General features: G+C 49.0%; 2 protein-coding genes and 1 long non-coding RNA gene across 9 annotated transcripts in view; 2 read left to right on the forward strand and 1 right to left on the reverse strand.

Moving 5' to 3' along the window:
• The window catches only part of LOC310712814 (uncharacterized protein), a 35299-nt gene extending 23224 nt beyond the window's left edge, over window positions 1-12075 (forward strand). Inside the window, exons 2-8 of one of the 6 annotated variants that reach the window (XM_083516191.1) lie at window positions 2374-2873; window positions 4849-5353; window positions 5533-5614; window positions 5875-5957; window positions 6396-6522; window positions 6792-11753; window positions 11889-12075. In XM_083516191.1, the coding sequence (XP_083372317.1) occupies window positions 4940-5353; window positions 5533-5614; window positions 5875-5957; window positions 6396-6522; window positions 6792-7996 (1911 nt within the window). In that variant the 5' untranslated portion in view covers window positions 2374-2873; window positions 4849-4939 and the 3' untranslated portion in view covers window positions 7997-11753; window positions 11889-12075. Of the gene's footprint in view, window positions 1-2205; window positions 2340-2362; window positions 2874-3461; window positions 3894-4848; window positions 5354-5532; window positions 5615-5874; window positions 5958-6395; window positions 6523-6791; window positions 11754-11888 lie in introns of those variants that run through there. The other 5 variants (XM_083516196.1, XM_083516193.1, XM_083516192.1 and 2 more) reach the window with 5 other exon arrangements.
• A 1547-nt stretch (window positions 12076-13622) lies between these two features.
• On the reverse strand, window positions 13623-14682 carry LOC310712946. Its single transcript, XR_014529028.1, has 2 exons — window positions 14554-14682; window positions 13623-14365 (listed from the first exon to the last, which is right to left on the reverse strand). It is a non-coding gene; the product is annotated as an uncharacterized lncRNA (long non-coding RNA).
• Window positions 14549-21078, forward strand: HIPK4 (homeodomain interacting protein kinase 4). 2 transcript variants are annotated; one of them, XR_014529006.1, is made up of 2 exons: window positions 14549-18716; window positions 18837-21078. XR_014529006.1 is itself a non-coding variant. In XM_083516214.1 (2 exons), exons 1-2 carry the CDS (start codon window positions 15867-15869, stop codon window positions 20684-20686), a joined length of 1830 nt encoding a protein of 609 aa, XP_083372340.1. In that variant the 5' UTR covers window positions 15723-15866; the 3' UTR covers window positions 20687-21078. The 2 variants fall into 2 exon arrangements, 1 of the variants encoding a protein (XP_083372340.1); XM_083516214.1 differs by having other exon boundaries at window positions 15723-17513; window positions 20504-21078.
• The last annotated feature ends 87 nt before the right edge of the window (window positions 21079-21165 follow it).

Consider the following 21165-nt stretch of genomic DNA (forward strand, 5'->3'; position numbering starts at 1 on the left):
CAGTTGGCATAATCTTAAAGAATGCATAACGAAAATGAGCGAATTAGCTGAACGAAGGGTTGCTGAGAAAGGGTTAATATAAGGATGCAGAAAAAGGGAGGTATGGGGAAGTCCGGGAAAGAAGGTTCTGAAAATAAGTTTAAGAAATTATACATGTTTATTTGTTTGTATGTCTTGTAGGGTTTGTTTTGTTATTTGTTTTATTATATGTTTGGAAAATTAATAAAAATTATTATAAAAATAAATAAATATATATGATAAGATGTAAACATGCAGAATGGGAGACTGGGCTGGAAAATAAATATTCTCCGCGCACAAATAACTGAGCAATAAAATGGTGTGTTCTGTCTGAAAAAAAAAAAAAGAGAGAATTGCAGTTGGGTTCTTTGCCACATCTGGTGCCCCATAGTAATTCCTACAACGTACAGTGGTGCCCCGCAAGACGAATGCCTCGCAAGACAAAAACTCGCTAGACGAAAGGGTTTTCTGTTTTTGCGTTGCTTCGCTAGACGAATTTCCCTATGGGTTTGCTTCGCAAGACGAAAACGTCTTGCGCTTTTTTTTTTAAGCCGCTTGAAGAGGCGCAATTGTGACGGACCGTGCTTCGCAAGACGAAAAACATCGCAAGACGAAAAGACTCGCGGAACGAATTCTTTTCGTCTTGCGAGGCACCACTGTATCCAAGAACTGTGAATTGCAAGTTCTTGGCCAAGGTGTTTAATACCATCTTTAGAGTTTCCTTTCTCTTGGCAGATCAAAATTAGCAGGAGACAGCAAAGATTGCAATTTGAATTGGGTTGCAAACCTGGGACAATTAGAATAAGATCCACTATTTGACTATTGACTCAAAACCCTACAATATATTTTATATAACGGACTTTTTATTTTTAATCTTTGTATATCGTATTGTTGCTCTGTTGGTATGCCTGGGGGCTGACGCAAATAAAGATTTATTCATTCATTGAACATTTTTGTCGCGTCATGCCTGGGGTGAGGGATAAGAGTGATTTGGTGACACTGATGAGATGGCTGTCCATGCTGAGCTTTCCTAGGAAGGACTTGGTGTAAAAATTTTGATAGTTGATTGAATATTAGATATTATAGATTTTGATTCTGTTCAAAGTGTCCTAGTACTTATTGCATTTAACCTTTTTGATAGAATGTATTAGGTATGATTTTTGTATGCCTGCATTTTGTAATCCCCATGCCACCCTCCTGCACTGTGTAAAGCTGTGATGTGTACATTGCCTACCTCTTCCAGCCTTATCTGACCCTAGAAGGGCAGGTGATGTTCAGAGAAAGAGGAAGGAGTTGAACTAGCATCCGTGTGAGAACTCACATATCTCCTCAAAGGTTTCCACATCTTTTGGTACCAGGGAAGTCAGATATGGGATTGAAATGTCAACAGTCCCATGGAAGTCCTGGTTGCCATGGACATTGTGTCAAAGTGAGACATATGAGACCCAAATGACCTGGGCACTCTGGGACACCGCAAGGTAATTTCAGAGGAGTCGATATCCGCATGAAGCCACGCATCCCATGACCTGTAATCTTTCTTGATGCAAGTGGAAGAGCGTTGTGGCATTTCTACATGGCGATACAAATAGTTATATGTAAGTTTATCTTGAGCTTCCACATATCACAAGAAGGGTTGTCTTAATTTGGGAAAACAGGAAATATTAAAAGGAAAATGCTTTACAGTCGGACCTCGGGTTACAAACACCTCAGGTTACAAACACTTATGCAGGTTACAGACTGCACTAACCTGGAAGTAGTACCTCGGGTTAAGAACCTTACCTCAGGATGAGAACAGAAATCGCACGGCGGCAGCGGGAGGCCCCATTAGCTAAAGTGGTACCTCAGGTTAAGAAAGGACCTCCCGAACGAATTAAGTTCGTAACCCGAGGTACCACTGTATTAGGAAGAGAAAATAAGAGAGTAACGCCGAAGGAAATGGGTTTGGGAAGAGGCAGGTGCGGTTTTAAGGTCTCGGTCCTTTCAAGGTGCTGTTGGCATCAAAATGAGAGCCAGGCTGGGGGCGAGGAAAAGGCCCGCCAGGAGGATGTCCTTGCAGGACCTTTCGTGCTCCTCTTGCTCCTGTTTCCAAGGGAGGGAGCAGCTCAGGGTCCCCCAAACAAGGCCCCCACCCTGGGTTCAGGCTATGCCCGGAGCTCCGGCTTTGCAGAGGGAGAGAGGGGGGAGCTGGGGCGCCCGGCTCGCCAAGGGTTAAAAGGAACGGAGCTGGATTCCTAGAGAGGACAGGAAATAAAGGGAGAAGGTTCTCCCCCATCCCTTCCTGCAAGGAGGAGGGCTGTTGTCTCAGCTCCTTCTGGGATCCGGTGAGTCTCTCTTCTGCTTGGGGAGATGGGGGAGTCCCCAGGGGGCAGGGCAGCCAGGAGGGTCCCCCAAGAAGAGAGAGAAGGGGGCCTGGGGAGCTCCGCTTTGCAAGGGCTCCAAGGAACAGCGCAGAAGGCCAGCCACGAGGGCCAGGGAGTCATCCTCCTTAGGGACCCCCAGAGTCATCTAGCCGAACCCGCGGCAGCGCAGGAATCTCTTGCCCAACCTGGGGCTCGAACCCAAGAGCCTGAGATCAGAGAGACTCATGTTCTACCAGCTGAGCTCCCCTGCCTTATTCTGGTTTATTCCTGCAATTCGCGTGGCTCCTCAGAGAGGAGAATGTTAACTTTGTTTGCTCCACCTTGCAAGGGTTAAAAGGAACTGAGATGCATTCCTAGAAAGGACAGGAAATAAGGTGGGGATGCGGTCCTCCCGAGCAAAAGCCCCTCCCACTTTCCCAGCTTCCTCCCTGCAAGAGGGGGAGGTGGTTTTCGTCTCTGCTGCAGGAGCTGCCTCAGTTTCCCTTCAGGGACCTGGTGAGTTTCTTCTCTTTCCTGCCTTAGGGTGCATTGGGGAGAAGTGGGGCGGGTCCATGGGGAGCCTGCTCAGCTACTGCAGGGGGATCCCCAAGAGGTTTTGCCCCCCCTTCCTCTCTGCAAAACCAGGGGGGCTGCAAGTAGCAGGAGGTCTGCAACGCTCTTCTTCCTTTGCATCAAGACGCCACTTGCTCCTTTGGGGAGGGGGGGGCCTTGAGTCAGGAAGGAAAGGGCATGCAATGGAATCCCGATGGGATTGAGGAAACAGTCACGTTCATTAACCATTAACGCAGGTGGCAGCCAGACGGACACATGTGGAGGTAGAAATAAATGAAGTCCTTCCATGTCGCAGTGTGCAGTTAATAATAATAATAATAATAATAATAATAATAATAATAATAATAATAATAATAATAATTTATTATTTGTACCCCGCCCATCTGGCTGGATCTACCCAGCCCCTCTGGGCGGCTTCCAACAAAGATTAAAAATACATAAAAATGTCACACATTAAAAACCTCCCTGAGCAGGGCTGCCTTCAGATGTCTTCTAAATGTCAGGTAGCTGTTTATCTCTTTGACGTCTGGTGGGAGGGCGTTCCACAGGGCGGGTGCCACTACTGAGAAGGCCCTCTGCCTGGTTCCCTGTAGCTTTGCCACTCGCAGTGAGGGAACCACCAGAAGGCCCTCGGAGCTGGTCTTCAGCATCCGGGCAGAACGATGGGGGTGGAGACGCTCCTTCAGGTATACTGACCCATGGAACTTCCTCCCACAGGAGGAAGGGATGGCCACCAAACCAGATGGCTTTAGAAGAGAATGAGGCCAATTCAGGGAGGAGCAGAGGGCTAGCGATGGCTCCTTGCCCCACAGTTGGAGGCAGCCATGCTTCTGAATGCCAGCTGCTGGGAAGTGCAGGGGGAGAGAGTTGCCCTTGGGCTCCAGCCCTGCTGGTGGGCTTCCCAAAAGATGCCCCAGGTTGGCACCTGAGAGAACAGGAGGCTGGACTGTCTTCACCCAAAAGGTTAGCACAGCCCAACCTGGTGATAACAGGATAAATGATGCGAGGAGGGAGTTGCATGGACTGAATGGGCACAGAAGAATGGTGAAGGGAACCAGCTGGGGAACCCGCAAGGGAAGGCGGCTCTGGGCCAGGGGAGGGGTTTGGGGGCAATGCTAAGTGGTCAGAGGGAGAAGACTGGGGGGAGGAGGTGTCTGAAGCTGACGAGGTAACGGGGCTTAGTGAGCGGGTGGAATCTGTGGCAGAGAGCAATCTAGACCCAGAGGCAGGAGAGTGGGATGAGGGAAGCCAAGAGGTAGGGATGATTATGGCTGGTGAAGAGGAATAGGGGTCTCCCCTCCTCCTGTGACAAGCTCCACCGCTCCCTTCATAATCAATTACTTCATGTTCACCCAGAATTCCCAAGGCAGATTAAAAGAGTATATTACAATATAAAGAAGAGTATAAAATTAATACTATCACTGAAAAAAGGCAAATCCTATATCTCTCTTTTTTTAACAATGTCCTTTGCCCCCCCCCCCACAAGTTATTTGGTCCCACCTACCTGTTCTTTGGCCAGGTGAAGCTCTGGTCCTCAGGTGGGTGGCCAGGTAAAGACCTGGCCCTCAGAATAAAGAAAGAGGGACCCACCCCAGGAGTCTTGAGAATGTGGGAGATTGCAAGTGCTGCAACATGTGGCAGAAGCAGGAAAGAAATGTGCCCTGACATTTGGGGGTGGGAGGGACCCCCACTATTGCCCTGGGTCCCAGTTACACTTAGTACAGATGACTCACTCATCCATTCTGACTTCCTTCCTTCCTTCCTTCCTTCCTTTATTTTTTAAGGAAAGCTCAGTCTGAGTTGTGGTGCAGTCCAGCCCTGGTTCCTAGCAAGACTCATCCACGCTTGCCCAGGGAATATTTGTATTCACCTCACTGTGTATCAGATTTACTGGTATATCAGAAAAATATATTTTTAGGATTTGCTAAAACCTCTCATTAGGACAGGCAGAACTTGGCAGAAGACGTAGGGACATCTTTGGATTTCTTGGAGGTGTCCTGAGAACAGAGATGGATGAGCAAGACTCAGCTGGGCCTGAAGCAGCAAGACTTCATTCCATCCAAACTCTTAGCCATGGCGAAATCTGGGGAAAGTCTGTCCAAAGGATCCTGGGTGAGGAGGACACCCTACGCTCAGAGGTGCAGAGCCAGCAGCTCGGGCGGCTTTGCTACCAGGAGGCCAAAGGACCCCGAGAGGTTTGCAACCGACTCTACCACCTTTGCCGTCAGTGGCTGAAACCAGAAATGCACACGAAAGCTGAGATGCTGGATCTAGTGATCTTGGAGCAGTTCCTGGCTGTCCTTCCACCAGAGCTGGAGAGCTGGGTGAGGGAATGTGGAGCGGAGACCAGTTCCCAGGCGGTAGCCCTGGCTGAAGGTTTCCTCCTGAGTCAGGCAGAGGAGAGAAAGCAGTCAGAGCAGCAGGTGAGAGAGATTTTCCTCTGGATACTTCCGAGGGGCTCCAAACTTGAGAGTATCCCCCAATTCTCTACTAATTGTTTTGGAAAGAATCCGAGGAATGATATCCGATACCCCTAAAGTGTTTGTGTCCTTTGCCATTCCAGTTCCAATCTAATAGTTTTGATTGCTTGGTGTTCTTGCAGGGGAAGGATCAGTTTCCAGAAATGGGTCCGGATTCTTCTGAGGTAGAGAGAACTCCGTTGGACTCCAGAGTAAGGCCACCGGGTAAGGAGGAAGGAGTTTTTTCTCCCCCATTTTATCACATTATGTTGTTTTTGAAACTAATTTTGAGTTCTCTACATCTTTTTTGGAGAAGACATGTGAAGCCCAGAGCCCAGGGAAAGGGTGATATACCGTATTTTTGAACAACTATTATGTGAAATGGTTACTAATGCCCACGTTTATGTGGCTGCTCTTACTTTTTTGAAGGCCCACCTATAGTTTTCCTTCTGAGTGAAGCATGCACTTACCTTTTTCTCTTGTAGGAGACAGAATGATGCCAGCAAGACCTGTTTCTCCATCTTTTCTTGGTGGCGAAGGGGAAGCTGCCCCTGTGGAACCAGAGCAGGTGGGAGGAAGGAGCCATGTGGAGAAAGAGGATGTCATGGACGGGTTGGACACAGAGGAAAGGCGGGAGGAACCGCCAAGGAAAGAAGGGTTGAATGCTAAAATCGCCTTCTAAGCAGTTTCCACACCACACCAAACAGTGGCCAGGATTCACCCCATCAGTCGCACAATGGGGCTTTCCCCCTCTCATCCACCGGTCATTGCCCCCCTGAACACTTTGAAGTTGTCTATAGGGCATCAGGAGGGTCCTCCCCACCCGGCAAGTACAGCACACAGGGAAAGAAGGGGATCTTTCCATGTGGCAAATGGGGATGTGTCCATAATGAAATGAAATCCCATTAAAATATAACATCAGTTAAGAGGCAGAAGACAACAGAGCAAAGTGTAACTGTTCACCTTGATGTTGTCTAAGAGGACAACCTTTTTCTTTTTCTTTTAGTGTCCAGTGTGCTTTGAAGATGTAGCTGTGCATTTCACAGACGAGGAGTGGGCGTTGCTGGATCCTGAGCTGAGAGCTCTGCACAAGGAAGTCACGGAGGAGAATCGTGGGATCTTGGACTCTCTCGGTAAGGCTTCCTCTTGGATCATCCTATTTGCTTTGAAATTCAAGACATATCTCTATGGGAGGAACCTTTGATTTTTCAATGGGGCTCAACAGCCCCTAGGATTCTAATACTCCCACAGAAAACCTTGGATGGAAGACTATTATCATTATTATCATCTGTCAGATTTTTTGTTTCCGTTCTTGCTTCTTTCTGTCCTGTGTTGACTAAAGAAATGAGTGACATTAGAGGTGGCACAGATCCCACGAGGTTCCAATCCGTTTCTCTCTCAGTTGCAGGTGGTGATGAATTGGAGCTGAAGAACAAGGGAGGCCACAACAAAATCCACAGAGTGGGGAAGGCATATCCATATTCAGAGTGCAGAGGGAGCTTCAGTCAGAGCTCCCATTCCACTTCAAATCAAAGAAATCCCCTTGAGAAGAAACCCTATCAGTGCTTGGAATGTGGAAAGAGCTTCAGTCACAGAAACAAGTTCACTATCCACCAGAGAATTCATACAGGGGAGAAACCCTATCAGTGCCAAGAGTGTGGAAAGAGCTTCATTCAATCGGGCGCTTTAACTTCCCATTACAGAATTCATACGGGGGAGAAACCTTATCATTGCTTGGAATGTGGAAAAAGCTTCGTTCAACAAGGCCAGCTTACTGTACATCAAAGAATTCATACAGGGGAGAAACCTTATCAGTGCTTGGAATGTAGAAAGAGGTTCAGAATATCAAGCCAGCTCACAGTCCATCAGAGAAGTCATACAGGGGAGAAACGTTATCAGTGCTTGGAATGTGGAAAGAGCTTCAGTCACAGAAACAAGTTCACTATCCACCAGAGAATTCATACAGGGGAGAAACCCTATCAGTGCCAAGAGTGTGGAAAGAGCTTCAGTCAATCGGGCGCTTTAACTTCCCATTACAGAATTCATACAGGGGAGAAACCTTATCATTGCTTGGAATGTGGAAAAAGCTTCATTCAACAAGGCCAGCTTACTCTACATCAAAGAATTCATACAGGGGAGAAACCATATCAGTGCTTGGAATGTGGAAAGAGATTCAGAATATCAAGCCAGCTCACAGTCCATCAGAGAAGTCATACAGGGGAGAAACTTTATCAGTGCTTGGAATGTGGAAAGAGCTTCAGTCAGAGCAGCCGGCTCATTGTCCATCACAGAATTCATTCCGGGGGGAAACCATATCAGTGTTTGCAATGTGGAAAGAGGTTTACTTGGAGAATAAGTTTCACTTCCCATCAGAGAATTCTTACTGGAAATAAAGCCTATCACTGCTTGGAATGTGGAAAAAGCTTCAATCACCAAGGCCATCTTACTATACATCAAAGAATTCATAAAGGGGAGAAACCTTATCACTGCTTGGAATGTGGAAAAAGCTTCAGTAAACAAGGCCAGCTACTGTACATCAAAGAATTCATACAGGGGAAAAACCATATCAGTGCTTGGAATGTGGAAAGAGCTTCACTTGGAAAATAAATTTCATTTCCCATCAAAGAATTCATACTGGAGATAAACACTATCACTGCTTGGAATGTGGAAAAAGCTTCAGTCACCAAGGCCTGCTTGTTGTTGTTTAGTCGTGTCTGACTCTTTGTGACCCCATGGAATAGAGCTCGCCAGGCACTCCTGTCTTCCACTGCCTCCCGCAGTTTGGTCAAACTCATGCTGGTAGCTTCAAGAATACTGTCCAACCATCTCGTCCTCTGTCGTCCCCTTCTCCTTGTGCCCTCCATCTTTCCCAACATCAGAGTCTTTTCCAGGGAGTCTTCTCTTCTCATGAGGTGGCCAGAGTATTGGAGCCTTAGCTTCATGATCTGTCCTTCCAGTGAGCACTCAGGGCTAATTTCCTTAAGAATGGAGAGGTTTGATCTTCTTGCAGTCCATGGGACTCTCAAGAGTCTCCTCCAGCACCATAATTCAAAAGCATAAATTCTTTGGCGATCAGCCTTCTTTATGGTCCAGCTCTCACTTCCCTACATCACTACTGGGAAAACCATAGCTTTAACTATACGGACCTTTGTTGGCAAGGTGATGTCTCTGCTTTTTAATATGCTGTCTAGGTTTGTCATTGCTTTTCTCCCAAGAAGCAGGCATCTTTTAATTTCGTGACAGCTGTCACCATCTGCAGTGATCATGGAGCCCAAGAAAGTAAAGTCTCTCACTGCCTCCATTTCTTCCCCTTCTACAGTATTTGCCAGGAGGTGATGGGACCAGTGGCCATGATCATAGTTTTTTTGATGTTGAGCTTCAGACCATATTTTGCGCTCTCCTCTTTCACCTCATTAAAAGGTTCTTTAACTCCTCCTCACTTTCTGCCATCAAGGTTGTGTCATCTGCATATCTGAGGTTGTTGATATTTCTTCCGGTAATCTTAATTCCGTCTTGGGATTCATCCCGCCCAGCCTTTCGCATGATGAATTCTGCATATAAATTAAATAAGCAGGGAGGCAATATACAGCCTTGGTGTACTCCTTTCCCAATTTTGAACCAATCAGTTGTTCCATATCCAGTTCTAACTGTAGCTTCTTGTCCCACATAGAGATTTCTCAGGAGACAGATGAGGTGATCAGGCACTCCCATTTCTTTAAGAACTTGCCATAGTTTGCTGTGGTCGACACAAAGACTTTTGCATAGTCAATGAAGCAGAAGTAGATGTCTTTCTGGAACTCTCTAGCTTTCTCCATAATCCAGCGGATGTTTGCAATTTGGTCTCTGGTTCCTCTGCCTCTTCAAAATCCAGCTTGCACTTCTGGGAGTTCTCGGTCCACATACTGCTTAAGCCTGCCTTGTAGAATTTTAAACATAACCTTGCTAGCGTGTGAAATGAGTGCAATTGTGCGGTAGTTGGAGCATTCTTTGGCACTGCCCTTCTTTGGGATTGGGATGTAGACTGATCTTCTCCAATTCTCTGGCCACTGCTGAGTTTTCCAAATTTGCTGGCATATTGAGTGTAGCACCTTAACAACATCACCTTTTAAAATTTGAAATAGTTCAGCTGGAATATCATCTCTTCCACTGGCCTTGTTATTAGCAGTGCTTTCTAAGGCCCATTTGACTTCACTCTCCAGGATGTCTGGCTCATTCTATCATTTTGCATCCCAGTACAGCTTTCGCCACTCTTTTGTTGACTATGAGGGCAACTCCATTTCTTTTATGGGTTTCTTGCCCACAGTAGTAGATATGATGGTCATCCGAACTGAATTCGCCCAGTCCCGTCCATTTTAGTTCACTGATGCCCAGGATGTCAATATTTATTCTTGCCATCTCATTTCTGACCACATCCAATTTACCAAGGTTCATGGTTCTTACATTCCAGGTTCCTATGCAATATTTTTCTTTACAGCATTGGACTTTCCTTTCACTTCCAGGCATATCCGCAACTGAGCGACCTTTTGGCTTTGGCCCAGTCGCTTCATCAGCTCTGAATCTACTTGTACTTGTCCTCCGCTCTTCCTCAGTAGCATGTTGGACGCCTTCCGACCTGAGGGGCTCATCTTCCAGTGTCATAACTTTTATATGCCTGTTGTCTTTGTCCATGGAGTTTTCTTGGCAGGGATACTAGAGTGGCTTGCCGGTTCCTGCTCCAGGTGGATCAGGTTTGGTCAAAACTCTCCACTATGACCTGTCCATCTTGGGTGGCCCTGCACAGCATAGCTCATAGCTTCTCTCAGTTATTCAAGCCCCTTCACCACGGCAAGGCAGTGATCCATGAAGGGGAAGGCCAGCTTACTGTACATCAAAGAATTCATACAGGGGGAAAACCCTATCAGTACTTGGAATGTGGAAAGAGATTCAGAATAAAAAGCCATCTTACTGTCTATCAGAGAAGTTATACAGAGGAGAAACCCTATCAGTACTTGGAATGTGCCAAGAGCTTTATTCGAAAAGGCCACCTCTTGGCTCATCAAACAATTCATACAGGAGAGACACCCTATCAGTGCTTGGAATGTGGCAAGGGCTTCAGAAGAAAGGGCAGTTTAACTTCCCATCAGAGAATTCATAAGGGGGAAAACCCTATCAGTGCTTGGAATGTGGAAGGGGCTTCATTGACAGACGCCATTTCACTGTCCATCACAGAATTCATACAGGGGAGAAACCCTATCAGTGCTTGGAATGTGGAAAGAGATCCATTGAGAAGGCCAAACTCAGGATCCATCAAAGAATTCACAGCAAGGTGAAACTATTTCTGTGGAAAGAGCTTCAGTCACAGGGCCCGCCTCGCTTCCCATCAAAGAACTCACTTAAGGGGCAAATTATAGTAGTGGCTGTATACAGAATTAATTTCAGGAGACTTTTGTTTGTATGAGGTGAGGATTGTAGCTGGAATCTGTGCTACATCTGGTGCCCCATAGCTATTTTAACTACGTATCCAGAACTGTGACTTGCAAGTTCTTGGCCAAGGTGTTTAATACCTTCTTCACAGTTTCCTTTCTCTTGGCAGATCAGGATGAGCAGGTGACAACAAAGGTTGCACGTTTTTTAGCTGGGACAATTAGAATAAGCTCCACTATTTGACTACTGACTCAAACCCTACAATGTATTCTATATAACACACTTTTAATTTTTATTCTTTGTATATTGTATTGTTGTTTTATTGGTATGGAATCTTCACCCAGTCAGTATTATATTTAAACCACAATGGCAGCAAAATGCTCTTTCAGGCCCGCTTGCGTATTTCAAACAGTTGCCCTTTAGTTACGACAAAAGTCTTTCTCCAAATTGAATCCTTTTCAGTGGCTGGTTAAATTAGCAAGTTACTTTATCTCCTCTAGTTCAGAGCATGCCTGTTAGTTTAGTCCAATTTTTTATCTTAAAAAACAGAGGAGTCCTTAAAAACAGAGGCTTTGGAGAGTTGCTGTGATGCGCGATGCATTGCACCCAGCATCCCCCTGCCCCCCGCATTCCTTCAGGACAGGCAGCAGGTATCAGACAATCTGCGGGTGGGCTGCTTCCTCCCCCCCAGCCCTGGGGGGGGGGCGGTTGGGAGGATAATTACTCCCATATTATCCTCGTTACCCGCACGAAAGGGCTCTGCTGTTATGGGTACAGCCATTTGCCATGGCAGCCAAACAGGAGGTCCATCGTGTCTCCTCTCAGTCTCCTCTTCAGGCTAAACATACCCAGCTTGTTTTCCAGACCTTTTAATTTTTGTGGCTGAACTGTATTCATAGAATACTGTCTCTTGCATTGCTTCATTTTTGAACGGCTAAAGATTGGATTTAAGCTCAGCCCTGTTCAGGGAAGTTTTTAATATGTGACATTTTAGTGTATTTTTCATCTTTGTTGGAAGCCGCCCAGAGTGGCTGGGGAAACCCAGCCAGATGGGCGGGGTACAAATAATAAATTATTATTATTATTATTATGCTAGAGCGGCTGTGTGTGTGCTTGCCTTGCATCCTTTAAAACAGGAAATGGCTGTTTTTCTTTGCTCGCTATCCAACACATGTGGTTCTGTAGAGGATTACATATACTTAATATGACTCTCTCTTCTAATAATGAAATGGCCGTCAGAATAAACCTGGGAGGTCCAGCCCACAATAAAAGACCACATGACATACCTGACTTTCCCTTTTCTTTCCCACAGGTTGGCCTCTAGGGCTCCCTTGCAGCCAGATGGTTCCCTCATTCCACAGCACAAAACAGGTTCACACAGAAAGTAGGAAAATTGGCCCTTAAAAAGCTCAACAACTTTAGGGGTGTCCTGGTTTTTACATGGGAAATACAAGATAAACTAGGGGACTCCTGGGCCCCTGAGTTTGAGGAGCCAGAAAGGGACAATCCAGCCTTGTCTTCCCCTTATTTCTGCAGGTAGACCTCTTCTGCTTGCGTTGACTCTTGGGGTGACGAAGCAAGATGGCCCAGGGGTCAAACTCCCCTGAGGGAACCCCCCACTTCTGAGGAGAAAAAGCCTTTCTTCTTCTTATTCTTATTCTCCTCCTTAGGCCTCAGACACAGAGAGGGGCTTTCCCTCCTTGCCCCCTTCGCCTGTTCTGGCCGCCTGCCATTGGGAGGCCTCCGTTGGGTCAACATGACGAGGAGAGAGGCAAAGCCATCATGGCAGGAAGGCAGCTGAGGATGCCCCGTGAGCGCTGGCACCCAAAGGTGCCGCCCTCCTTCAGCTGGGAGGAGAGAGCATGAGAGCCACAAGGCCCACAAGGGAGCCATGGCGTCTCTGGGAGCGGCTGGGGCCTCCGGAAGAAACAAAATGGCGTTCCCGCCTTTTTTGGAAAAGGGCGGGAAACGCCATCTCCTGGCCCTGCTGCCTCCATGGGCTCCTCCTGGGCCTGCCTGGCCACGAGGGTGGGGGGTGGAATCCAGCTGCCCCCAAACTCTTCCCTACCCCAGACAATGGGGGGGGGGTGAATGAGAAGCTGGGGGTGGAGCAGCCAAGAGGGAAACTCAGGGGGCAAACTCCCTCAGGAAACAGGCCAAGGGAAAATTCTCACAGAACCAGCAACCGTTTCTCTCAGAGACATGAAGACCCTGCCTGTCTCCAGAAGGGGAGTCATCCCCATCTACTAAAAGACTCTATGAATTGAAAGTGGAGGTGCTATATGTACTTTTCTTTTGGGGTGAGCTGGCCTGACCAAAATCCCCTCACAGCTATGGGCAAAGGCTGGCTGGGGGGCTTCCCAGCCTGACCCACCGGAGCGGCAGTTACCTTACTCAGAGCCCCGGTTATTTCCGGGAAGGGGTTGGGTGGAAGCCGAGGGCAGGCTCCCTCAGAAAATGGTGGCCTTTTAGAAATTAAATGGAGTACAGCTGTAAAGATTAAGTTAAAAGAAAAGAAAGGTTGACAATCGGATAAAATTAAGGGTGAGGATTTGCTGAACTAAATATTTGAAATGGGAATGCAGAAAGGGGCGGTATGAGGAGGTCGGTGAAGTAAGTTTTAAGAAAATAAGATTTTGAAATTATACTTGTTCTTGTTTTGTTTGTTTTGTTTGTGTTTGTGTGTATTGTTATGTCTGATATAATTTGTAAAATCTTAAATATATTTTTTTAAAAAAAGAAAGAAAATGGTGGCCTTTCCTTCCTCAGAGGTTTGTTTGTATTTTAAGAAATATTTTCATTTGTCCAAAGATATACAAAAGTTCACACCGAATAAGAAGTATCTTTTAATGATACAGCAGAATAAAAGTGCTTTTACAATCTAATCTTTAAAAAAAAGAAAAAGTAGCAAAAAGAAGAAAGGAAAGAAAGGGGGAAAGAAACAGAAGAGAGAGAGAAAAGAAAGAAAAATGGGGGGGGGGGGAGATTAAAAGACTTCTGGTTCTCTGTCCTGCAGCTAAATACAGTATCCACTCATTAACCTCCAACTATTTTATTATCTACAAGCCAGTGATTTTTTTCAATCTTCAAATCCAGATGTCACAATTTCATTTTCTCTTTCATGCAAAAAATCCATTAGGAGATTCCAAACCTTAGTAAATGTCAATAATGATTTTTCTCTAATTAAACACATTAGCTTTGCCATCTCAGCTAAGTCCAATAATTTTCTCCACCATTCCTCTACAGTAGGTAGAGCTCCATCTTGCCATGTTTGTGCATATAACAACCTCACTGCTGTAATCATATATTGGAATAATCTTCTACAGTCCTTTTCCAGTTGTGCTTCCTTGGAGGTTTTTAAGTAGAGGTTGGATGGTTATCTATCGGGGGTGCGATTCTTGCATTGCAGGGGGTTGGACTAGATGATCTTTGAAGTGCCTTCCGACTCTGCAGTTCTAGGAGACTATGAAAGCACAGAGCAGGACTTAGCACCGCTGCAGGGAGAAAGGCTTGGGCCACGAAAAGCTCACCTGTTACTGGAATTTTAAGGTGTCATAAATAATACGTATGTTCCTAAGTGCACAAGGTAAACATACATGTGCATAAACCACATGTCTGAAATGGTACATGAGAGCAAGATCAGGGCCATCTTTAGCCCCCAGTTTTAAGACTCTAAAGCTGGTGGAAGCTCTTGACAAAACCTTTCCCAATAGGCGGAGTTCTTTTCACTTGTTATTTCTTCTAATCCACTAATAGACAACCCCAAAATTTAGTTCCAAATAGTTCCTGCCTCCACTCATTCTTCTCTGGCAGATAATGAACCTAGGGGGATACCGGGTCCCTTGATGGGGAGTTGGGCTGTACAAGCCAACCCCCAAATTTTGTCTAATATCAGACTCAAGGAAGAAGCCACAGGCAGAGCCTCCCTCTTCAGCAGAGGCCTACCTAGACTCCCTTGTACCCAGGGAAAGGAGCTGGGATACTCAGGGGTAGAAGGGGGGGAGGAGGCTTTGGCCTGCAATGCTCACTCTTCTCCCCTGCAACAAAAGTGGAAGGTGGAGGTTAACTTGGGGCTTAGCCACACTTCCTCTTGGCACGGTTTCCCCGGGGGAAACTGCTCTCTGTCAGCGCAAATGACAATTTGGGTTCCCCTCGGATAGCCATTTGTGCCGAATTATCACTAAAGAGCAGTTTTTCCCTAGGAAAGGGGTGGGGTTGGGGCAAAGGAGAAACAAGGCACAGCACAAGCGGAAGTTTGGAGGAGTCTTCGGCCCCACAGCCTACTATGAGATGCATATCAATAAATAGGAAGCTGTCTTATAATGAGAGCCACGTAGCTCAATATTGTCTAAACAGACTGGCAGCCATAGTTCTCCAGGGTTTCTGGCAGGAACCTCTCCCTGTCCCACCTGGTGACACCATTGGGGATTGAACCTGAGACCACTGCATGCCAAGAAGGCACTCTACCTATGACCGTTCCCCTTTAATGGCAGGTGCCAGTTTGGAAATACCCCACATATAAACTGTAGGGATGTCTTAAGTCAGGGCTAGAGATCCTTTGCTTTTCAGTCACACAACACATGCTCTGAAGGCGGTGTGGGTGTGGAGATAAAGGAAGAACTCCCACCTCCTAACAGACGTTCACCTGAAGAACCAAACTCTTGGCAAGATGTCTTCATCTCCATCCATGGACACTGGATCCTCCTAAAGTGAGGGCTGCCTCTCAAAAGGTATCCATTCAAGTATCAACATGTGGGACCCTGCAGTACAGAATGGTCATATCTCAGGGGTCCTTTGCTAGTGCCTCTCGTTCCCCAGTTTCACATTGGCAGGAAAGCATTTGCTGGCACAGAAAATAAGTGCTGTTGGGGACCCCCTCCATGGAGTCGCCTCCCTCCTCCCACCTCCATAACAGAACCTTCTCAACTTGGCAACTTTGGAACTGAGTGACTGTTGCATCATCTCTCGTTCCGGAGTCAGGCCGGGGTTCTCTTGGCTCCAGGGCGCGGCTGAACCTCTCTTTGCAAGAAGCCACGTTGCATCCGTGTTCCTGAGCTTGGGCGAGCCCAGAACGATGGTCACAATCGAGTCGGAATCGGACTTCTACGACGTGTTTGAGATCCTGGGGAAGGGCACCTTCGGGGAAGTGGTGAAGAGCTGGAAGCGCAGCACAGGCGAGATGGTGGCCATCAAGATCCTGAAGAACGACTCCTACCGGAGCAGGATCATAAAGAATGAGCTGAAGCTTCTGCAGACCATGTCCGAGGTGGACTCGGAGGAGTCCCACATCGTCCAGTTCCACGAGTTCTTCCACGACGAGCTCAAGTTCTACCTGGTCTTCGAGCTGCTGGAGCAAAACCTCTTTGACTTCCAGAAGGAGCACAACTTTTCCCCGCTGCCCGTCCGGCACATCCGGACAGTGACCATACAGGTGTTGAGGGCCCTGGCCAAGCTGAAGGAGCTCTCCATCATCCACGCGGACCTGAAGCCCGAAAACATCATGCTGGTGGACCAAGTCAGGTACCCTTTCCGAGTCAAGGTGATCGACTTTGGCTCAGCCAGCATCTTCAACGAGGTGCGCTACGTCAAAGAGCCCTACATCCAGTCCCGCTTCTACCGGGCGCCCGAGATCCTGCTGGGACTGCCCTTCTGCGAGAAGGTGGATGTCTGGTCCTTGGGCTGTGTGATGGCCGAGCTGCACCTGGGTTGGCCCCTCTACCCTGGCAACAACGAGTACGACCAGATCCGGTACATCTGCGAGACGCAGGGGATGCCTAGGCCCGCCCTGCTCAATGCGGCCAGGAAGGCACACCTTTTCTTCAAGAGAAGCCAGCACCCCGAGGTGGTCAACTCCTGGCAGCTGAAGACCCCGGCGGAGTACCTGGCAGACACCAAGGTGAAGTCAGTGGAGAGGAGGAAGTATGTGCTCAAGTCCCTGGACCAGATGGAGACGGTCAATGTCCACAGGATGATCTACCCGGACACGGAGGCCCTGGCCGAGTACTTTGACCTGCGCAGCATGGTGGAGCTCATCAAGCGCATGCTGACCTGGGACTCACACGAGCGCATCACACCCAGCGCTGCCCTGAAGCACCCGTACGTCTCCACCCAGCCGCTGAAGCAGAACTACGACCTTACCCAGTACTACCAGTTCTGCCTGCGCAGCCTCCATGAGTCGCTGCCCAGCCACAGCAAGACCGAGGAGGAGGCGCAGCTCTACAGCGCCATGGAAGAAGAGCGTTTCTACTCGGTGCGCGACAGTTTCCAGGAAGAGAACAGTGCCCACGGCATCCAGAGGACCACCAGCCAGATGGATGACCTCAGCATCGCCGAGGCCGGCCAGGAGGCACCCCTGAAGGTGTGGGGAGAAGGGCCCAGCGGGGGGCTGTATGAGCCGACCCACCCCGGGCCCCCGGAGGCGGCATCCGGCCGGCGCAAGCCTGTCCTGCAGAGCCTACGCTTGCGCCAGGAGCAACCGCAGCAAGAGCCCATCCCGGCCTACTACCGGAACCGCCGCGGCAGCCCCCGGCACCGCAAGGCGTCCCACCATGCCAAGCCAGACCCCACCTTCGAGAATCTGATCCTGCTGGGGCAGTACTCCCCTGAGGAGCCCCCCACGTGGGAGAAGGAAAGCAACGCCAGCACAGCCTCCCTGCCAGAGTCCAACGCCAGGGAAGACCCCGGCTACCCCAGGGGCTTGATGCTTTCGCCCACCACTCAGGTAACGAGGGCTGGGGAGAAGGGGCCACAGCAGGGCGGGGGACTGACCTGCTGGGGTCTCGGAGGAGCCGTGAGCCCAAGAGTTGAGGCAATGGATGGGTCTCGGCTGAAGATGGGTCTTGGGGAAGAGTCATGAGTCAGAGCAGTGCATCTGCGTTGCAGGTTCAATCGCCGAAAGCATCTCTGGGTAGGGCTGGGAGAATCAAAGAATTGCAGAGTTGGAAGGGACCCTGAGGGTCGTCTAGTCCAGCCTGCTGCAATGTAAGAATCTCACCCATGACAGATGGCCACCCAACTTCTGGTTAAAAGCCTCCAAGGAAGAGGAGTGTCCACCACCTCACATGGGAGTCCGTTCCACTGTTGAGAGCCAACCCCAGAGGGCTATTGCTGCTGGTCTGTGTGGACAATACTGATTAAGATGGGCCAAAATGGCCTGACTCGGTATACAGCTGTGTTCCTCTTCCTGTGTACCAAAGTAAGAGCCCAAGGCGTGTCCTCAAGTGTTGGAACTGGGCCACCACCAAGCCTCTGGAGCAACTTCTGCAGTGGGCTGATCCAGGAGAGGGTGCACCTATGGGTGAAGGATGAAGGAAGGGTCTCCAAGGATCCAGAAGGTGCTGGAAGGTCCCTTGGAAACTCTGGCAGTACTTTAGTTACCAGGGTTAGGCTCCCTTTCCCTCCACCCAGATAGAAAAATCAGCTGCCCACCTGCTCTCAGACCAACCGTGACTCCGTGACCAACCGTATTGCTTTGTTGCTTTCCACATGCGCCCCCTTGGTTCCATGAACTTGTCCCTAGTGCCCCCTACCCCACCTGATTAGAAGCATTATTCAGACCAGCGCTTGGTATGACCCCCATACAAATTATAAACATTCACAATTTATTCAAAAGCCACTTACAACTATTTAGCTGAATTAATTCATCAAAACTGATTAACTTGGTCCAGAGATGCCTGGTTTTCAAAATCTGACAGTCCTTTGGCAAGAGTCTTGGGTACCACATTCAGCAAATTCAGTAAATTCCTAACACGATGGATGGATGATACCAGTGTCTGGTTTAAAGACCCTTAGCAGGAGCCGTAAATCACCACCCCCAGCACCTCCCTGACACCCACATGCCTCTTAGCACCTCTACTAGGTAATTCCACTGTCTCCCCAGAGGGTGGGACCACTCCCTTCCTCTGGGAACTGTTGGTCTAGATCAGTGTTTCTCAACCTTGGGTCCCCAGATGTTGTTGCACTACAACTCCCATCATCCCTGAGCTCTGGCCTTGCTAGCTAGGGATGATGGGAGTTGCAGTTCAACAACATCTGGGGACCCAAGGTTGAGAAAGGCTGGTCTAGTTCTTTCCTGCCTTCCAGACAAGCTTGAGCCAGGAGGAACCTAACATTAAAAGGCCAGGGTGAAGGAAGAGCACTCTCAAAGTCAGGGCGGTTTGAAGGTGCAGGGGTCCCCCTCCCTCAAGGCCTGCTGCCTTACAGGGAATCCTTTCACAGCATGTGAAGAGCAAGGTATGGGGGGCAGGATCTGCACTTTTCAGAGCTTGGTTGTCAAGAGTTGCTCCCCATAGAAACAACGTGCCAGCCGCTTGCAGGCCTCCGGCCTCCCCCTCCCGCCCCAAATGCAATGGGGCAAGGGGCATTCCCAGCCTGCCTCCCCTTTCTGCTTGGCACATGGCGATTGCAGCATAGACATGCTCCTTGCCAAACTTCCAGGGCCACGGCTTCACTCGCCTTGCTGCAGTTTTGGCTTGGAGGCCAGTGCTACCTGACAGCAGCTGTTCGGAAGCCTGGGTTAGGTGCCAACAACCAGGGGTGGCGTTGTGGTTAGAGTGTTGGGCTAGGACCTGGGGGAAACCAGGGCTCAAATCCTGCCCCCCCCCCCACAACTCGGCCATGATGCTGATCTGGGGCCAGGCACTGTCTCTCTCAGCCTTGCAGAGTTGTGGAGATTAAATGGAGGGGAGAAGGATGAACATCACATTGAGCTCCCTGAAGGAAAGATGGGCTATTAAAATGAGTGAACGAGGCTTGGAGGTAAAGGGCTGAGGAAATTATGTGAAGATGGAAATATATGGGGGTGCGGTGGGGAGTGAAGCCTGACACCAAAATATTCAGCAGGGAAAAGCAGAATTTCTCCATCTCTCGATGATGGTGAAAAGGACACAGATGTCCTATTATCACAAAATCCAGGTGAGATTCAGGTCACAGTGCCAGGTGTGGGTGAAACCATCCCGCCTACTCCAGTGAACCAGTGGGTCTTGTGGGGAGAGAATTTTGTGCCAGCTTTGTGCTGCAGCAGCGAAAGAGATAAAGCCCATCCTCTGGGAAGAGATGCAGAGTGAAACGAGTATCTCGCTGCTGTGAGCTGTGCATGGGCATAGGCACATCAGGAAACGAGTTGCAGTTCCGACGGCCCCACTTCCCAGTGAGTATAGCAGAGCTGGAGGAAAGGGCCAACTGCCTTACTCCCCACCTCGAAAAAAGGGACAGATAAACCAACAGGTGTGATAAGGTGGGGGAGTCTGTAATAGGGGATAATACGAGAAAAGGTTAGGGAGGAGGGAGGGAATATTATTATTATAGAAAGGTTGCAGTGTTTGGGACTTAAATTTAGAGAAAACATAAGTGAAAGAAGCTTCTAAAACTATTCATGCTATGGGGAAAATTCATAATGCTCGATAGAGCTCCCGGGCAGATAGCCACCAGTCAGGGATTCTGTAGCTATGATTCCAGCATTGCAGCGGGTTGGACTAGATGACCCCTGGAGACCCCTTCCAACTCTCTATATAGCTATTATCTCCAATCACCTAGAGCTACTGCTTCACAAGTGCCCTGAAACATATCCCCCTCCCTGCTGACCACCAGGGCTGCTTGCACCATGAATGCAGAACGAAACACAGAACCACAGAGCTGGAAGGGGACCCTCATAGCCACCTAGCCTGCAGGGACGTGGGTCCAGTAACGCGGTGCCGTCTTTCTCTTTGGCAGAGAGCGCAGCCAGAGGTGTACGAGCCAGCCGCCCAGCTGCCTGGGCCCACCAGCTGGCTGCCGAAGGAGAACTGGCTGGCAGAGCATGGCATGGAGCGGGGCCCCCTCAAGGCAGTGCTGCACGCTTCGCGGAACCGCCACCAGCTGCAGCCGTACCTGCAACACATCGCCAGCCACCACTGACCCCGCGGGCCCTCCCCACCCCCCCACCCCGGAAGAGGGCAGGCGCAGCAGAGAGATGGCCCCAGCCGGGGGCCCTCGAAACAGATTCCTTTGTAGCCACTAAATATATAGACTGTTCCTCGCTGCCCAAAGCTACTTGCTTTAATAAAAGCCACCTTACTCTTACCGAACTATGCGGAGGCCTGATGGCAGTGCGACAAGGTGCACCAGGCTGGATGGGGCGGAGGGGGTGGGGAAAGTCCCCTCTATTCCAGAGCAAAAAAGGCCTGCCAGTCTGTCTTGGCAAACTGCAGCCTGCCCCCCCCCCCACCGCCTCTATCCTCCCAGCAGCGCCAGATGCACACAAACACACTTGACCACAGCAATAATAAACTCTTTATCCAATTGCAGAAGGCGTTGGCGGCACGTTTGTCTAGGGACCGATCCACGCCCCATCCAGACCAATGCATGGCTCCCCACCCTGGGCGATGGAAGGGTCT

The sequence above is a fragment of the Podarcis liolepis genome, assembly GCF_965112155.1.
Source record: "Podarcis liolepis genome assembly, chromosome: 7".
Taxonomy (NCBI): domain Eukaryota; kingdom Metazoa; phylum Chordata; class Lepidosauria; order Squamata; family Lacertidae; genus Podarcis; species Podarcis liolepis.

Coding starts and splice junctions, on each gene's coding strand:
- HIPK4 (XM_083516214.1), top strand. CDS start 15,867: ATGGTCACAATCGAGTCGGAATCGGACTTCTACGACGTGTTTGAGATC. Junction 17,514..20,503: donor TGCTTTCGCCCACCACTCAG/GTAACGAGGGCT, acceptor TCTCTTTGGCAG/AGAGCGCAGCCAGAGGTGTA.